Genomic DNA, 20530 nt, shown 5'->3' with positions numbered 1-20530 from the left:
TCTTGGCTGATATTGGTTCAGTAGTTTATTAAATTACCATCAGATTTGATTGATATTTCATGAAGAAGTGGTTGACTGTATCAAAGATATCCCTGCTTCTATCAATGAAACGTGACATCATAAACAAATTTAGACGTGAATAAAAACAAATAAGGACGAAGGAATGATCTCAGCTTAAATTCAGTTTACATAAAGGAACCTGGGGCTGCATGGAGGACGACCAGGATGAAGCACAGGAGTTTAAGGTTCTGAAGGGATAGTAAGGATCAGGTATCAACAAATGGAGACTTTCACCCCAACGTAAAGTCCGTTAGCCCTAGCACGAGGCAAGTCCATTCCTTAGGTGGAGGTTATGGCAGGAAACAGGGTTGTATATTTTTAAAGTGCAAATCCCATCTCAAAGGGGCAACTATTAACTGCACCCTCTACCAATAGAGATCTGCAGGTGTGGACGGATGCAACAAGACCAGGCAGACTGCCTTGGAAGACCCGCACGGAAACCACAGGAAATAGTGAAGGAACTTTATTATGAAAGGATATGACTGGCTGGTTATGATCTAGGTAGAGAGCACGTTGGAAGTTTGTTCATTCAAGCAAACTTTGCTTTTTCGAGGCAGTTTGCATCTGATGCACTTCAGCGAAACTACTGAACAACTTCCTTGTTGCTACCGATTAAGAGTCTATCGCCGGTACATTTTGCTGTCATTTTGGCGCTCTGGACCATATTAAAACACCGAACACACCCAAAGATGACAGGAAACTTCACTGCTGATATGTCCAGGTGTGATAATGTGACGCATGTCACCAAGTTATTCCATTTTTCAGCTTTAAAAAACATTTTGTGTTAGTAACCCCATCCGGAGTCTTACTAGTTTAAAGATACCAGTTGAGTTTTCCAACAGTTACCCGCTGCTGCCACTTGGGGTTGCCACTGTACAGAGTTACCTTTAAAGCAGTTTTGGTTTGTCCTTGATTACAAACTTTAAAATATGTTTTTCGTTTTGGTTTCACAAATCATCTATAGTTCAGACTCCATTACCACAGTAGGCCAAACCTTTAAATAATACTGTCAGCATTAATACATTTTAAAGCTAACTGTACGTGTAAACATCACTTTCAAAACCTTTCAGGTGTTCTGGGAGACGATAATTACTCCAGTAAAGTGCTTAATTCACCAACTAGCCACGTTAAAGTTTCACAATTAATCCCATTTATTGCTGTTAGTCTTTTTGCGTAGGTGTTGCTTTTAAAAAACGCGATCAGATTAAACCTTAGCGTGACTTCGCAGCGATGTGAAACTAGCGACTCACAGTCACCGGATTTGATTCTTATCTCTGATTTACATTTTCCAAGTACATCTCAGAAGTATAAGGTCATCCTGCTTCATCTCAGCTGCCTCTCTTTCTTTGACCTCCCATCAACATGCAGCTGAGGAGCTCTGCAGGCTCCGGGTCGCATATTTCTCGGTCCAAATGAGATCAGTTAAGCGAGGTGAACTGCGAAGCTTGTTTGACATTTTTAAAATAGTTTCTGAGGCCACTGCAGAGGGTCAGGAGGGTAAATGAAAGTGATTTTGTCCTTTAAACTAAAAGTCTGTGCTGACTGGTGACGATCTGTTCGAGGATAGTTGTAAAAGCATAATAAATTGCTCTGTCGGACCAGAAATTCAAATAATAACTGAGGTTTTAATTAAGCGTGTTTATCCCTTTTGTCATTGGGAATTAGTTGCCATGATTTAGGGTTTTTCCAGTACTAACTAGGTGAGCCAGTGTAGGAAATAGTTGGACTTTCGTGTAGATGATAACGATGTGGAGGTCAGGGTGGTGGATGGGCTCGTAAAACATCTGATTGTTTTGCAGGAAAGTTTCAAAACCTGCAGTTAACCTCTGAATCCCAACCAGTTTTAAGGGTTTTTTTTCTTGCTCAAAGCATTGACCAAACTTAGAAAGTCCCCAGATGTCAAACTGATTGAGCATCCTACAGAACAATGTATTCAACCAGGTTCACACCATGCAAAAACAGCTGCAAATTCAGATAGAAGAGGGTTTAAGTGTCTGAACAACTAAATCAGGATTAAAAATGGGTAATTTACTCCAACAAAAACATCAAACCAACAGAGATTTCAAGAAGTACCATTGATTAAAGCTGCTCTGTGACACTTTCACGTATAAAACATTTAACCTAACTATTGACCCAAACATCCATAAGAAGCAACAAAACAAGCCTGAACCATGATGGTCCAACCCACAACCTACAAGACCCAATGGATCTCTTACCAATATCCTGGTTCACCCCTACAGAACACTACAAGAGGTCCATGACCTGAAGGGTCAGTGTTGTTTTAGCAGCACAATGGGAACCCACATATTGTAGCTAGTGACTGCATTGTTCCAGGGTTGTTGAATGTAAACCGACATATTGGTGAAACTTTCAAACTTCCCAATGGCAGTATGAGATCATGTCTGGTTGGAGGATTCTTCTGCTCTTTGCTTCACAGTTTGTGAACAGTCAATGTCACAAATCCTGGAGTCAAAGTTTCCCAAGTCCAACTCTAGGCAAAGGCTTCACTAAGGGATTGTCAAAGTTTGGACCTTGGTCCACATCTTGCAACTCAGTAAAAACATCGATCCAACCAACAGTTTCAAGACTTACTGTTGATTAAAACAGTTCTGGGAGATTTTATACTTTAACTTGAAGGGTTTGGAAGCAGAGTGGTCTAACTCAGTTTCTGTACATTTTGAGAAAAATGGGTTCAAAGTTTTGTGTTTTTAACAATGATCTAACAGTTGAAGTGCTGCAGTAACATTGTATTTGGGTTGTGGGTTAGACCATTCTTCTTCTAACCCCCTCGGACGGTCTGTTCAGTCTACAAACAGTATGATGGGGATGTTCAACCTAATTATTGCTGAGTAAAAACAGCAATAAATCTTAAAATTAGAAGGTTTAAGTGTCTAAATCAGACTTATGGGTCATTTTTCTCAGCAAAAACATCAATCAACCCAACAGGTTGAAGAGTTACTGCTGATCAAAGAAGTTCTGGTTAAACTTTTAAATCTATAGACAAAACAGGTGTCAAACCAACCAAAATATTGGCCATAAAGTATAAAATATGAGTTATTAGCAGCTTTAATCCAAACAAATCTGCTCTTAAAACGACTTGTTTCAACTGATTTGTGTAGATTATGTTGAGACAGCAGCGTAAACACCCTACGTGGATGGAAATCTAATGTTCAGCTGCTGCTGGTTTCTTGTCCGGAGTGTTTGAATGCTTGAAACGTGACGTACTGAACATAATCCACAACAGAGCTGGAGGAGAGTGCAGCAAAGAAGGAAGAAATGGAGCCTGGAGAGAGTCCAGCTTGTCTCAGATGATTCATTCCTTTTCAAATACAGAATACTTGTTCTGATACTTAGATTCTTTCTCTGCCTACTTCAATTATCTTCTGATAATTCTATTTTGCCGTATTAGTCGGCGACACACTTGGCAGCCTGATGCTACGGAGCAGCACCAGCAGACTATTTCCACAAAAATCCTGAGTGAAGGAGGAACTGTGTGTTCCCTCTCGTCTCCTTTAGCCTTTGCTCCAGTAGCACAGAGAGAAAACCAGCGAGAGAGAAAAGAGAAAAAGCGTCCTCCCCCTCCGACTGGGAATTGTGTTTGTGTGGGAAGAAAAGGCCGCGAACTGCACTGTGTGTTTGAGCGAACGAATCACGTGTCCGGCTAAAGTTTCTGCACCGATGTGGAGTCCGGATTCTTTGCAAATGCAAGCTGAATCATCTTTTGGGCATTTTTTTCCCTTCCTTAATCATGTCTGAATTAGTTTCCTCGGCCCTCTGTGCTCCGGCTGCTCTGGCGGTAATGACAAACCGGGAGAGGAGGTTGGATTCCCTGCGCTTTCATCTGGCGGTTGCCTATTACTCCTGTAATGGGCTGAATATTCAGCTGCATGTACTCTGAAGTGAAACTCAGGTTAGGTCAGGAGGGGACTGATGAATCATTATATCTGTACAGATTTATCTCCTAAATGACGGAGCTGAGCAGAGAGCAGGTACCGAGGAAACCGAACGAATCACCTCGGTAGAGCTGGAGGGGAAGCCGGGCTCAAGTCTGACCCGAATTGGGAATTTGTGCACAATTTCAAATCAATTCTTTAATTTTCGATAGATATTAAACTAAATTTAATTCCAAAATTGGATCTGACTTTGCAATTTGGATTATCAATTTAAAGTAATCCAGTTAAAAACTTCTGCACAAGTGCATGCAAGATGAACAACTTTTTTCTATAGAAGAATAGTCTGACGCACCAGATGCAGACGATGGGTATAAGTCTGCAATTTAAAAAACAACAAAAAAAAACAACCAAAAACACAACCTCCAAGTTAAACTAATTCAGTTTATAACTGGTGCACAGGTGTTGGGTCAAAATGAACAACCTTTATTGATAGAGGATTAGTCTGACACACCAGGGTACACCATGGGTATTGGCCTGCAATTGAAATGACAACAACCAACAACCTCCAAGATAAACTAATTCAGCCAATAACAGCTGCGCAAGTGTAAAGTCAAAATGAACAACCTGAGTATCTCCACAAATATAGTCTGACTCCCTGGATGTAGACTAAACCCAACCTAAAGATATTTATTTGACCTGGTGTCAAACTATCGCTGAATCATTTTAAACTCTCTCCTGAGCCTGTAGTTGAAGCCAGAATGAGGTCTGGTAGAGTAGATTGTGGGTGTGGAAAAAGGGTAAATACGCCAGAAACTCCAGGACGTTCTACTACAGTGAAGGAATTCAGCAGTTTACAGCCAGCATGTTTTTCTGGCCGTTCTGACCCACAAACCTCGGTACTGTTACGTCATGGTGTGTTGCACAACGACAAACAAGAGTCAGCCTCACAGATGACAGCTTATTGTGTAATATAGACAACAACAATCAGGACCTGAAGCACATTATTATAACGAATCTAGTATGTTCCAACTGTACGCATGTTATTCTGCAAAATCCCCTCAACAGAAATGAAGTACAACAAAGCTGCATCCATTTAAATCACAGCAGCAACCGGTGGCATCTTCACTGAACGTGCAAATTCTAAAAATTAAATTTAAAAAAATTTACCGAAACTGGTGTAAGGGGGAAAGGATTTACAGAAAAAAAATCACTATAATAATAAATATATAAGAAAAAAATCACAAAATAAAGTTAAACATACAGATAATATAAAAAAACTAAGAATGTATCACAAAATGTAAAAAAAGAAAAAAAACAAAAAATATTTTTATCTTATTTACTAATTTTTTATCAAAAGAGAAAATAAAATTTTAAAAAAGAGATAATATAATGAACAAAAAATGTCAAAATGTCAAATATAAAAAAGTTAAATAAATATAAAAAAATGTAAATATATAAAAAATCACTTTTTTCTTATCAAAAATAAAATAAAAATACAGAAACTATTTTTTAAAACTAAGAATTTATCACAAAATGTAAAAAATATCAAATATAAAAAAATCAAATAAAAAAAATAAATAAAAAATATATTAAAATATATTTTTATCAAAAATAAAAAAATATTTTAAATATCAATAAATATAATAAATAAATATAAAAACATTTTTCTCTTATCAAAAAATAAGATAAAAAATACAGAAAATATAAGAAACTAAGAATGTATCACAAAAGGTAAAAATATGAAATATTTCTAAAAATCAATAAATACCAAATAAAAGAAAAGAAGAAACAAGATTTAAAAATTTACTTTTATTATATTATATTTATCAAAATTAAACAAAAATATTTTTAAAAAAGAAAGAATTTATCACAAAATGTAAACATATCAAATATATCTATATAAAACAAAAAATTTCAAAATATTATCCAAAAATCTTAAAGTTTCAAGATTAAACCAGTGCTTGGAAATGTTGGGTTTAACCTTTTATTATGATTTTTAGTTTAAAAGCCTGTTATTATTCTGTCAGATAGATGAAGTAGAAAGTATAATATTCCCACTAAAGTGCTGCTTTCATTGGTTTCAAACTCTGAAGGTTTAATTATTTGATGTTCCAGTAGAAACTGGGAGTGAAGAGCAGCAGCAGAAATTACCTTGAACTCCGGTTCTTCCGTCTCGTGGAAATCCTCCCCCACCCCGTCTGGGAAATTTAGGGCTTTTCTGAATTCTCTGGCAGCACATCGGCTGCTTCGGGTCCTTGACCTCCAGACTGAACCACATGGTGGCGGCTTTTCATGAGAAACTCCCTTAAAACCCAGACTGCAGGACAAAAGTTCACATTTTACACCTCAGACACTTTAAACAACTAATTTACATTAGATTTAGATTACAGTAAAAAATAGTAAAGATGTGGATGAAATGTTGAAGAAACAGAGTTCTAAATTCAAACATAAAGCTCCAATATTCAGATTTTTAATCCCACAAACATCTTCCTCAATGAAAACATCAACAGAGTCCAAAAGTGAATTAATCCACCACTAAAAATAGACTCTAAAGGATTAACTATTTACTGCTGCTCCACTCCTGTGTAACGTACATTTACTAAAACACTGTGCTTAAGTACAGCTTTGAGGTAGTTGTACTTTGAGTACTGTATTTTATGAGACTAAATATTGCACTTTTTTAAAACATATTTTGATGTTTAGCATTATTATTATTATTACTACTACATTTTCTTTATTTTTAATTTTAATACCTTTTGATATATTTGATTTTTAGATGTTATTTCTTTTTTGAAATTAATTTTTACATTTTCTTTATTTTTGCATTTATTTATTCATTCATTTTTTTATTTTAATATATTTTGATAGATTTAAAATAAAATTTTCAAAACATTTTAACTTTTATTACTATTAATATTGATATTTTCTTCATTTTTTATTTTAATTTTTTGATGCATTACATGTTTTAATTTTTGGTGTTTTCTAAAAATGTCACATTATATTTTCTTTATTTTTAATTTGAATACATTTTGATATATATTTTTTTTGTTTTTCTAAAATACATTTTAATTTTTATATTTTTTATTTATTTTTACATTGTCACATATTTAAATTTTTTTAATATTTTGCAATACATTTTTTGTTTTCAATATTGTCTGTATTCGAAAAAGATAATTTTCTTTAAATGTATTATTTATTATAGTTATACTAAATATTTTCTTTATATTTTTGTGATATTTTTTATATTTTGGATTAAAATGTATGTCATAAATTTTTCTGATATTTTTTATTTTTTAATTATTGAAATTTCTTTAGTTTTTTTGGTCATATTTCCTTCTTAGTTTCTTTCAAAAAGCAGTGTGTCGTCTGTGAACATTTCACGTCTGAGCTCCAAAAGAAACAGACATTTTTTCCATCTAAACGTGGTTTAAATTATTTTTTAAAAATGTTCCAGTGATTTCATATTTGACTAAAAATCAAAGATTGGATAAAACGTGCTAAACCTTTTTCATTGCAGGAGAAGTTAGTTCCTCTGATTCACCAGAACTCTGACTTTTGATGTCTTGATGACTTCAGAGAGTCACTTTTCCACCTCCAGGACTGAGCAGCAGAAAGTGAGACTCAACAACAGAGATTCATGAAACTTCTGCAGCACGGAGACACAAATAGCAACTCTCTAAACTGCAAAACCTAACAGGAGGTTTGAAAAGGCCTGTTGATTTTATAAAAACACCAAATTTGAATTTTATCAGAGCCAGAGCCATCAGATTTCCAACTATGCTATCTTAGAACTAATGTAACATGATGATACTTCATCAGATTCACTTTATTCACACAAAGACATTAACTTGTGGTATTTTCTGCTTGTTTCTGAGGGATTTCTGGCGTTTTTTCGCCCACGTTGGTCTTTAAAGCCAAAAACCTCAAACACAGAGGATGAAACCGGAGAAGTGAAGCTGACAGAACGTATAAAGTGACCAGTTTTTAATTGAACCAGTGATCCAGCGGAGCACCAAAACATTTCACTGAACACTGATTCTGCTTTTTCTTCACTAATGCAGCTCATATCATCATCTTCAAAACTTGTGTTCAATATAATGATACTTAAGTACATAAAACATAAAGAATCCTCATAAATAACAGAGAAATACTTGTTGAAACAACCTAATTTTGATGAACAATCAGCTTATAAACATGTGTTTATGCCAGCTCTTCAAACTACAAGTGTAGTGGTTCCTCAGATATTAAACTCTGATAAATAAATGATCCTCTAATGTGGGTTAAACAGTTTGTCGACCTAAATTCCTACATTTAGTTGTTCTACACCATCATAGCTCCTTGTTGCCATGGAGACACTGAGGTTGTTTACTCAACTCGAGCCTCGCAGTGGATAAACTGTTTTTCCACTGCATGGAAATGTTTTTGGCATTGATATAATAACTGTTTTTCATCATGTCTGATCACTTTAATCTCCATTTAACCTCAAACTCCTCTATATCAATTTATTAATTAGGAAGGTTGAACACATTGTTGGAGTTCACAAAAACCATGAAAAAAAGTTTACATCCAGTTGTATAGACAATGTTTATCATCAGTCTCGAGTTTCCAATGACTCCAGTAACTTTGAATTTTCTCACAAGGAATCAGTGAATCACAAACCAATCCTGCATTCTGGTTCTTTCATAGATTTATTAAAGGTCCTCTAGAAATATGAAAAGAACCTGCTGGGTCAAAAATAAACATACAGAAACTCTAATATTTGGTTAAATTCATCCATTTCCATCTCAGTTCTTTTGGTTTCCATCCACAATCTTCTGGTTTATCTTTGACTCCTCTAGACAGAATTGGTGCAGTTCAACTAAATTTAACTTGTTTCTTCAGGTTCTTAATGGGTTTAAGTCAGGACTTTGGGGAGACCAGTCTAGAACCTTCATCCCAGCCTGATGGAACCATTTCTTTACCACGTCTGATGTGTGTTTTGACTCATTGTCTTGTTGAAACATCCAACTGTGTCCAAGATCAACCTTCTGATGATGGTTTTAGGTTTTCTTGAACTTAAGACTGCCATGGTATTCGTGGTCTTTACAACTGGATGTAAACTTTTGTTTACAACTTAGAAAAGTCTGTAATATCCCAGAATAATAATTATATTAGCGGGTGTATTAGAACCATAAACATACAGTACAATATGTGAAGTATGTGCCTTTAATGGATGCTGCTGGTGATGAACAACATCAGCAGCTGCAATATAATCACTTTAGGATTCCATTTGATCAAAATATGCAGAAACACAGACGCAAAATATCTAATTGTCAGTAATTTTCTGCTCTCAGCTGTGACACAAATGTGACTTTTTGCTTATTTTCTGTGGCTGGTTAAAGCTCTGAAGGGGAACATTTCTGTCACGTTCAACGGCAGAAGTTCCTCTCAGAGAGTCGCCAGAACGTGAAGAGCGAGAGGTCGACGAGCTTCTCCACCGACATCCCGGTTGCTGCGCGACATGAACTCCGAAAACGACGTGGAAGCTACAAATTAGCGTTTGTCACCTAATATGCAGCATAAGAGGGGATAATGATATCCAAAATACCACTGGAGACGGAGTCGGTGGTGTTTTCTCTGCAGGCTGCACGCTGGAGAAAAGGATTTTAAACAGAAACAAGGGAACATGGCGTCCGACCACAGACAACAGAGTCCATTTTGTGCAGAAACTCGGCTTTAATAGTGCCAGTTTAAAGATTCTGCCCTGAAGCGACTCGATGCTCCTCAAATACAAAGTGTTTGAATACGATGTGGTGCATTAAAGCTGCATTTGTTGGATGTATGGGGACAGAAAAATGCAACAACAAACCTTGTTAAGCTAATTCTGACATGTTGATTGACAAAATTCTCGTCACAACATTGGAATTTGTTGGAAGTTGTGTCCAAGTCACCAACATCTGTCCAATATTTACTTTTCTTTAAAGGTGCAAAATGGTAAAAATCCATTTTTATTGTGTTTTCTGGTTTCACTGTTAAGATTTGCAGGCGTTTCCTTCTGCCAAACCAACCACTAGTGAGCCTTCCACTTTAAAAAGCGAGTCAGAATTTGACCCAGCTGCTACCTCACACCAAATTAACCAATAGTAGCTCAATCTCTATCTAGGTGAACCAATCAGAACGAGCAGCTGCCTCTCACTCCATCAGGTTTATTTATTTTCTACAGCTGCCTCTGTTAACTTGAAAATGTCTCAAAACTCACCAAATGTTCTGCTGTTGCTGCGAGAGTGAACACAAGAGTCTTCATGCACTCAGACACGACGTAAAATTTGTCAAAAATGACAGAAACCGGTCCAAATCGTCCAAAATTTGTTTTGAGAGTCTTCATGCACTCAAACCCGGCCAAAATAACCCAGAAACATTGTCCTAAATGACACAAAAATCATCCAAAATTAATAAAATGTTTTTCAAGTGACTTGAAACGTGGTCAAAATTACTCGTAATTTTAGACTTTGTACACTGAGACTTGTCCAAAATGACGTCAAATTCATTCTTTTTTTAATTAAAAAAAGACGAAGTTGTTGAAATTACTTAAAATTTGGCCAAGTTGGCTTATTGCAAAATTAAAATGTCTCAAAACTCACCAACTGTTCTGCAGCTGGCTGCAACAGTGACGCAAAAGCTTGCTCCAAGTGTGAACAGGAGTTTTTATGCATTCAAATCTGCACCAACTGACTTGAAAATTGTCAAGAAGGACTCAAAACTAGTCCAAAATTAAATTGTATTAAAATGACTTAAAATTTGGCCAGAATGACAAAAATCTGTACAAAATTAGTAGAAAATTTGTCTAAAATGACTTCAAAACTCGCTACAAGTGTGAAAACACAAGTCTTCATGAATGTCAATCTGCCCAAATGATTTAAATGTGTCTAAAGTGACAAAACATGGCCAAAATTAGTTGAAAATGCATCCAATAGGGCTCAGAACTTGTCGTGGCAGTAATTCTACGAAAGTTTTATCTTTAAGACAGGGAAGGATTATTTTAATGGCAAAAAAACCTTCTAAATATGCAACTTTAATGAACACAGATGAGTTCTTAGAGGTTAAAACAACAATCAAAACTCTGGTTTGGTCTCCACCGACTCCTGCTGAATGTTTCTTTTAACCCTTGTGTCGTCCTGCGGGTCAAAATTGACCCGTTTTAAAGTTTGAAAATGTGGAAAAAAATATATATTTTCACAGTGAAACTTCTGATGTCCACATTTTCAACATTTTTGGGAAATCTTTGAACATTTTTTGGTGGAAAAAAAGAAATGTTAAAAATGTTTCTTAAGAACATTCACATAAAAATCAACCAAAATCCAGCAAATTTCGCTGGATTTAAGAAAACATTAGAAGTTTTACTGATATATATGGAATCACTTTAGATATTTTTAGGATTTTTTTTTGAATATTTTTACTCATTTTTTGAAAATATTTACAAGAATTTTCTTGCCAAATTTGGGGATTTTTTTTTTTTTTTTTAAATAAAAATTTTAAGTGAAATTTTTAAGGAATTATTGGAATTTTCTTCCTGAAGGTTTTGTAAATTTTCAGAAATTTGGGGAATTTTTTTGCTGAATTTTTGGATTTTTTTCAGACAAGGAAACAATATTTTTTGGTGCCTGTAAATGCAGACAGCAGGAGGGTTAAACTAGTTTGTGAATCAACATGCATTTATCTGAATTTTCACATCTTAATTTTGAATCCAAACATTAAGACACTTTTGTTTTTTTGTAAATTATTAGTGACATTAGGACGGTTACTTTTTGTATTTGTAGTTTTCAGAAACTGAATATCTACATATATGTACAAATATATAAATGACAAATGAAAAGTGCAGCAAAACACACACTTTAACGTTTATTCTGGATGTTTTGGTTCCACTAGTCTGAAGAACGTTGATGTAAAACAGCTCCAAACCTGAAAACTGAGCAGTTCATGAATGAAAAAAGCTCTTTTTCTTGGATTCTCTCTCCTTAATGAAAACTAGAAGTAGATTTTATCAGATGGGAAGAGGAAAATCTGCACTGTTGGTCAAATAAACGTTAATTTAACAGAAAGCTCATCTGGTCCAGAGGCTCCATGTGACTCAGTCTGAGGTTGTTCAGCCTCTGACTGCTAATTTCTGGTGGAGAGTTTTCAGAACATGAAGTAACATGAAGTACAGTAACCTGGAGGATAATAATTAAATGACAATGCCAGAGATCAGATAGGACGGGACGCAGATGTTTGGATCAGAGATGTTAAAGACATGAAGGATTTCAGTAAAAAACCAACAGCTGGTCCAAATGTTTCACAATATCTCACAGTTTATATTCTGTTCTTCAAAAAACATCCAGGAATTCACACTTCTTATGTCCAAATATGGATTTAAACTGCAATAAAAGGTTGTTTTAAAACACAAGTTGCTTTTTTGCTGATTCCTAATGAAGGAATCCAACAAAAGTGTCATAATGTCAAGCATAAGCAGAGACTGAAAACTACTGAAAACAGCGATTAAAAGCAAATATAAACAGTGATAAAAAAAAAAGACTAACAGGTATCAGAGGTGACTGAAAGCAAAGGCAAAAGCAAATGTAAACAGTAAAAGAAATGACTGATAATGGGAGGAAAATACCCGAAAAGTGTGACTGAAAACAAAAAATGTTTGGCTTTATTTGTTGTTTTGAGCATTGTTTTTGTTGTTGTGTGTTTGTTTTTTTTGGCTTGCTTGTGCTGTTTGTCTACTTTTTTGTCATTTTGTTTCTCTATTTTGTCATTTTTTGTCTCATTTGTGTCCATTTTTGTCACTTTGCAATGTTTTTGTCTCATTTTTTGTCTGTTCTGTTTTGTTTCGTGTCATTTGTCTCAATTATGTCATTTTGTGTCTCATTTTGTAATATTTTGTCTTGTCTTTGTTGTTTTTTGTCTTTTTTGTCTGATTTTTGTCATTTTGATCATTAAGTAAAACACTATTGTTCAGTTCCAGACACGTGACTAAACGTTGTGTTCCTTTTTTGCACTAAAACAAAGGAAACATTAGGAGTTGTGGTTATTTATTGTGGTTTGACTCCCCTGATCTACGGTGTTTAATTGTACGGATACCTTTAGCAATTGAGCACCTTGTGGTTCAGAAACACTTAAAAAAACCCACTAATTTTCCCACTTTTGGGCTGTAACTTTTCCACTCTTTAAACTTTGAGGATTTCCTGAGCAGCTTATCAGCTTCATCTGCACACATAAACGTTTAGTCTCATTAATTCCACGACCGACACAGTAAACACACTTTCATTGCAGCGCCGAGCCGAAACCGGAGAGGAATGTTTGCTCACTTTTAATAAACGCTCTCTTAAAAATCCCGAGGGCTTTACGGGGAGAGGTGACGGCTGGATATCCGTGTGATGGAATCAGATGAGATCTAATAGTTTCATTTGACTGCGGCTTTATTGGCGAACCGAAGAAGAAGCAGCAGAGTTTCAGGCCTTTTTATGAGATGGTTCTTCTTTCCTTTTCCTTCCCAGATCTACAATGGGAGCTGACAGACGCTTTAATGCACCTCACAGGCTTCTCCAAAGCAACGACACTATTCAGCTGCGACCTTTTCTTCCTCTATCTCCAACAATGGAGCAGGAGGAGGTTAATGTAAGTTTGGAGGCAGGAGGAGTACGTTCGGAAAGGTTTGAACCCCTTTTTTCCTCGCTAGGTATCTTTTCTCCCCTTCCTCTCCCTTCATTGTTCTGTCGGAGTACAAAAGAAGCCTTTCAGCGTCCGGATGATGGAAATTGAAATCTGCAGTAAAATCAGGGAACAGCGGCGATCACAAAGGAGGAGAACATTCAGCCGGGGAAAAAGTCGCGCTCTTTTTCTTTTTCCTGCCTCAGACGGCGGCGAGACGACACCAGGCGTCGTGATTCACGGGTTTCACATTAGAGCAAAGTATGGACGCCACCACGTCCTGGATTTAAAAAGAAATGTACATCAGCGCATAAGAAAGGTTCAGTTCTGATGGTGTCAAACCCATTTTTACAACATCTCTCTATTAACGGTTGACCTAAAGACTTGTTGCACGAGATTCCGGGTCAGATTTAGTCAAGGAAAAGGACTGTAGTTACAAGAAACATCCAAATAACACGTCAGATATCCAAAACCAACAGATTCTAAGATGATCTACGTCTTCTTCTTTCGCATTTTATGTTTTCTAAACATCAAAAACCCACGAAATAATCTATAAACAACAAGTTTACTCAAGTTCAAAATGTTTTAAAATCATCTTTGGAAGAGTTCTGTGGTTTTTAAAGCTTTTATAAACATCTGGTTCAGTTTGACACATCTAATAAGATGAGATAAACTTATAGTCAGATTTGGACACCCATTTTCACAAACTACAACATTTCTCTATTAACGGTTGACCAAAGGACTGGTTGCATGAGGCTTGAGGTCAGATTTAGTCAAGGAAATGGACTGAATATACACAATAAATGTCAATAAAACCTCAGATAACAAAAACCAACAGCATCTAAAAGTGTCTTAAGACGATCTAGGTCTTCTTTTTCCTCATTTTATGTTTTCTAAACATCAAAAACGCACAAAATAATCTATAAACAACAATTTTACTCACGTTTAAAGAGTCTTAAAATCATCTTTGTAAGAGTTATGTGCTTTTTAAAGCTTTTATAAATGGCTTGTTGGAACATCTGGTTCAGCTTGACACATGTAATAAGATGAAATAAACTTTATTGAACCCTCACTGGGGAAATTTAGAATTGGTTTGTTTATGTATTTACAGTAAATGTACAATCTGGATGCAAGTTGGGATCAAAAAGTTTCAAACCTGTGCCTATAAATATCAAATCTGGCCACCATTTGTGTTGGACTAGTCTCTTTGTGCAGCGATGCTCAGCTCCTAGTGCTCCTGCCACATTTATAGCATTTGCTTATCCATTTTATCGAAATTTATTATTATTTTCAGATATTTTATTGATATTACTCTTGACATTTTTCACATATTTTGTTAATATTCTTATTGATGTTTTTATAGCATTTTACTAAGATTTCTTAAACACATTATAGCCTTTTACTGATATTTTTATGACATCAAATAGTTTTTATTCTAACATTTTGTTCATAGTTTTCCCCTAATTTTTTTTTTTTACATTTTATTCATATTTTTAAAGCATTTTAATGCTATTCTGTGATATTTTCAGTCATTTTTTAGACACTTTATTAACATTTTTCAACATTTTATTTTCAGACATTTAATTGATTTTTTTTACAGCATTTAACCAAGATTTTTTTGTTATTTTATAGTATTTTTTATAACCTTTTCTTTTTCCTTTAGTTATTATCAAGTAAAACAGAACTTCGTTTACTTATTTTAACTTCCTCACTGGTTAAATCTTTAAAGTTTTGAGGAAACATTCAGATAAAAACTCTCCTGTTGTCTGGAGTTGAACAGGAGGCTCGATGGCGCCACCTGCTGAAGGGTTCCATTTTTAACATCGTCTCCTTCACCTGACCTGTTTCATTTTTATTTATTGACCTGAACAAGAGGCTCAGGAGAGTTTAAGATGTTTCAGTTTAATGAATTTAATAGTTTAATGTGTTTGATTTCATGCAGATAAAAGAGTTTGTGATTAAGAACCAGCAGCTCAGACTTTAAACTGCTGCTTAAACAACTTTCTTCTGATTTTTTTGCTCATACAAATGCTGTAAACTGAGAGTTGAGTGTATTTTCTAGCGACAGCAGAATGATGGCGTTAAATTGGAGTAAAGTGTGAAGGAGGGTGAGTTAACTCCAGACTGACACCAAGATAACGTCTCTTCTGGCTCCAGACAGAAAATCATCGTCGTCTAATAACAGAATCTTTCTCTCAGTAAAATGACAGAAAACCATGTGATTGTTGCTCTGAGCTCATTCCTGCAGCGTTCAGAGGAAAAAGGACCGAATGTACCGACTGGAGCTCTGCTTTCCAGGAACCAGTGGATCTGAAGCAACGTCAGCCTGAAATTCACCTTTCTGATGAATTACAGATTATTTACTCACATTTATAGTCACTGATATCACTACTGTAAATTCATTTCATTACATTTTTGGAGATGTTATCAGTATTTTTCAGACACGATGATATAATGCATATTTTAAAATATGTTAACAATATTTTCCAGTTGTTTTATTTAAACTTTCCAACATATTTTATTTTATTCACATTTTAAGACATATTTTCAGACTTTTTATTGACAGTATTCTTGGTATTGTGCACACATTTGATAAACTTTTTTTTTTTTAATTTGTTGAAATTTTCTGATATTTTCTTTATATTTTCGTAGCATTTTAACAATATTTTTAAGATAATCTATAGTTAATGTTCTGGTGTTTTACTGATATTTTTCAGATGCTTTGATGATGAAGCATTTTAGTTTTTTTGAGAGTTTTCAAGCTTTATTTATTTATGTATTTTTTTTTAATATATTTGTCTGACAGTTCAGTGATATTTTTCTGATATTTTAATTATTAGAGTCCAACAATCTTAAGATTTAGGCATTCTATTTTTATTTTTCAGTAATTTTGTTGATATATTTCAGGCATTTTTCAGACATTTTATTCATTTTTTATTGATATTTGTTGATATAATAACAGCATCTATTCTAGAATCTCATTTTTTGTTCTGGCATTTTAAGGACGTTTTTCTAACTTTCTTTTATTATTTATTTTTCTTGGTGTAGTGCATATAAACTCCTGAATAGTTGTATTTTATTCATCCAACAAATCCAACTTTAATCCACATTATAGAAGATTATTTATGTTTAAATTCACATTATAGAAGATTGTTTATGTTTTAATTCCTCTGCAGCGTTTAAATCAAACCAAACAGGATTTATTTCTAGTGTTTGAACTTTTCTCCTTTTTATAAACTCTTCAATAAAAGCTGCAGCTGAAAAAAAGCTTTTTTTAGCTGCTGCAGAGAAACAAACTTTCATCAGGCTGAGTTCCGCCTTAAATTAAAGATGGAAAATGAAGATGTTTGTTCAGAGTCTGAATGACGCTCGTCTTCTATGAAACATTGAAACACAGAAATACACGAGATTTATAGGAATCTGTCACAAACAGAATAAAAATCTGACATTTATTGATTATTTTTTAAATTATTTAAATCATGTCTGATCCATGGCGTCACTTCAGGTCACTTTAGAACATTATTTACAGCATTTTGAGTTGAAATTAGTTTTGTTTGTTTAGAGGAAAAGAGGATTCATTGTAATTTTTTTTTTTTAAGTAAATGAACTTTACATTTTAATTATGTGCTTTACTTACTACTGTTAATTAATTTTCTATCAGTTGGTTTGAGATTTATGGAGTAAAAATTAAGAAAAATGTTGATTTAAATCATAAACTGTGATGAAAACATAAATTTACTAAATCTGAGTCACAATGTTCAGTAGAAAATATAAAAAGTCGCAGAATTCATCTTAACGAGACTCTGCTACTAATTAATTAACAAGTGTTTTAAAAGCACATCACTAAACATGAGGCCAAATTGCAAAAAAAGCTTTAAAAAAATGCGAAAAAAATTATTTTTATCTCAGCCTCTGCTGCCAAATAATAAATGCCAATTTATCATATTTTCTGCCACTTTTCTGCAGGTTTTCTGTTAAAAACATTGAATACTGAAGCTCAGTTTGCTCCTATAATGTTACTGCTGCAGGAAAAAGTGATAAATAATAAGAGGAACTCTGAGAGATGAGGTGTACTGACCTGATCTGACCACTAGAGAGCAGCGTCTCCTCACAGATGTCATGAATCAGATTCAAACTGCACATTTTAGTCTGAAAAAGATAAAATAATTTAAATTAATCAACATGTTTGCTTCCAAATTCTCAAGTTTACCAACAAAGAAAGAAATTCTGCACTTTAGAGGATGTTTCTGGAAGAAAAAAAAAAACAGAATGATTCTGAAAATTCGTGTAGACGAACTTTAAACCTGGACGTTTTAGAAAGACGACCAAAGATTATTCATTATTTTCCAGACGCTTTAACATTTTAAAATATTTTATTAGCAGCATTCAGACATTTTATTGTTTTTTTCATTTTTCAACCAATTTATCTACATTTAACGTATTATTTATTATATATTTTTGACCTTTTATTTATAGTTTGTGATTTTTTAAAAATATTTTTTTCTGTCATTTTATTGATAGTTTTATAGCATTTTACTGAGTTATTTTTTGCTATTCTATGGTAATTTTTCAGATTTAAAATATATATATTTTATAGCCTTTTCCTAATAGTTTTATGACATTATATATATGTATTTTTCTAATCTTTTATTGATATTTTCCCCAATGTTTTATTTCTATTTTCCAGACACCGTATTACCATTTTTAGATATTACATAAACAACATTCAGACATTTCACTGTTTCTTTATTTTTTGTGTCATTTGTCAATTTTTTTTTTTTTTTTACATTGTTTATTTTTAATCATATTTCTGACCTTTTGTTTATAGTTTGAGATGATTTTATGGATCTTTTTCTGATATTTCACTGATATTTTTCTATATTTATATTTAGAAGTAGTCTGACATTTTGTTTACATTTTTTGACACCTAATTGGTATTTTTAATCCATTTTATTGGCATTCATTGTTATTTTCAGACATTTTATTGATAGTACTCGACATTTTTTTTTCACGTTTTTAATATTTTAATGACATTGTTTATAGCATTTTACTAATAATTTCGTGATAATTTCTAATTATTTTTCTGGTATTTTATTGCCATTTTTTGTGTCACTGCATTGATATTTTACAGCATTTCATGAAGATTTTTTTTGTTATTCTACAGTAATTTTTCAGATTTTAAAAATATTTTGTATCGCTTTTTACTAATATTTTTATGACATTATATGGTTGTTTTCAAATATTTTAATGATATTTTCCCAGTGTTTTATTCATTTTTTCTTACATTTTATTAATATTTTTCAAGCATTTTTCAGACATTTCACTTTTTTTTAGACATTATACTGATTTTTAAAATCCATTTTAATGGCATTTATTATTTTCAGACATTTTATTGATAGTATTCTTTGACATTTTTCACATATTTTGGTAACATTTTTAATTGATATATTTTTATCCATTTTTATTGGTGTTAATTGTCCAGAAACATGTAGGGGACACTGCTCGAACATCAGAATAGTTTGTGTTTTTTCTATTTTTGCGTTTTAAAGAAGTAAGTTTACAGAGGAACAAAGTTCTGAACATCGAGGAGTCAGTCTGGATCACATTCTCCTTTCCTAAAATGCAGATTGATGTTTAAAGCAGTGAAATGTGATCATGGATGGAGCTCTATGGGAGTTAACTCAGCCCCTAGTGGACGTTAGAGGAACTACAGCTCCCTGCTGGCTTCACTCTTCAGTCCCGGAGGTTTGTGTTTGGTAACTTCCCTCTCTGAGACCTTTCTCCTATCAGCTGCTAAACATCCAACTTGATGCAACGTTTTCTTCTGCAACACTTTCACTTTTCCACTCAGGACCAGATTTAACAAAGTCCTGGAGGAGTTTCACCACAGAGCAGCTGTTGGTACATCGAGTTTACTAGAAAACCATGGAACTGCCGTCCATCCTGGCGAACCCTGGAGAACCCTGGAGCAGCAGCAGATCCTGTACTAACCTGCTGCTGTCCCTCCTGGAGAACCCTGGAGGACCCTGGAGAACTCTAGAGAACTCTAGAGAACCCTGGAGGAGCAGCAGATCCTGTCCTAACCTGCTGCTCTACTGACGGTGTGTTGGATGTGAAGGCGTCTCTTTCGTTTCTGTTTCTTTTGGCTGTGGCTGCTGCTTGTAAAGTTTCTCCTGCTGTCATGTCTCTGTACAAATCTATCAGTCTGAGTGAAAAGTCAATTATTAGAGTTAATTCTATCTGCTTTCATTGCTTTTTTTCTCTCTGTGCAGTAAAACCTTCCAGATTATGTTAATTTCACGTCTCCACGAAAGGATTTTACATTAATATTGGAAATAAGCTCATTATTTTCTCTTTTACTTGGTTTGATTATTAACATTCTGAACCCCAAACCTGCCATTTGGTTTAGAACATTAACAAAATTGCCAAAATGAGACCATTTATCTGAGGCACAAACCGTAAAAACAAATATTTTGGGGATTTTGAACTTCCTGATGGTTTTTGGAGGTGTCATGAGTGACATAGGGTTCCATTAGGAAAATTAACCAAATATAAGTTTAAAATCGTGTTCAGTCATCCAGATCACTTCATCCTGCATGTCTTATTTAAACAATCCAACAATCAGAAGTACTGGATCAATAAATAAATGCAGCAGAAACAGTGAACAGAGGAGCAAGTAGTTGGAAGATACATTCAGCATGGTGAAACATCTTCCTACGTTTGAAGGTTTCCAAACTACACTTGCAATCAACCAATGTTTTATTTTGGCAGTTGGATGTATGGAGTTGTTCCTGTACGAGACCCAAACCAACCTCTAGACTCCCAGAAACCTCGACGGCCGAGTCTTACGTCGACTAAAACCAGCTTTACTACAGGAGCTGCTGTAATTATTCTTTATTGCTCCA

The 20530-nt window shown here is 34.3% G+C and overlaps 1 protein-coding gene across 5 annotated transcripts in view; it reads right to left on the bottom strand.

Moving 5' to 3' along the window:
- The window catches only part of esr2b (estrogen receptor 2b), a 181261-nt gene that overhangs the window by 65289 nt on the left and 95442 nt on the right, over window positions 1–20530 (bottom strand). For 2 of the 5 annotated variants that reach the window (XM_055005584.1, XM_055005585.1), the window contains exon 1: window positions 6105–6256. In XM_055005584.1, coding sequence (XP_054861559.1) covers window positions 6105–6231 — 127 coding nt within the window. In that variant the 5' untranslated portion in view covers window positions 6232–6256. Of the gene's footprint in view, window positions 1–6104; window positions 6258–17703; window positions 17775–20530 lie in introns of those variants that run through there. The other 3 variants (XM_055005587.1, XM_055005586.1, XM_055005583.1) reach the window with 3 other exon arrangements.

This window comes from Amphiprion ocellaris, chromosome 20 (assembly GCF_022539595.1).
Source record: "Amphiprion ocellaris isolate individual 3 ecotype Okinawa chromosome 20, ASM2253959v1, whole genome shotgun sequence".
NCBI classification, from domain to species: domain Eukaryota; kingdom Metazoa; phylum Chordata; class Actinopteri; family Pomacentridae; genus Amphiprion; species Amphiprion ocellaris.
Note: the sequence above shows the minus strand (reverse complement) of the source record. Positions and strands in the feature narration are given on the sequence as shown.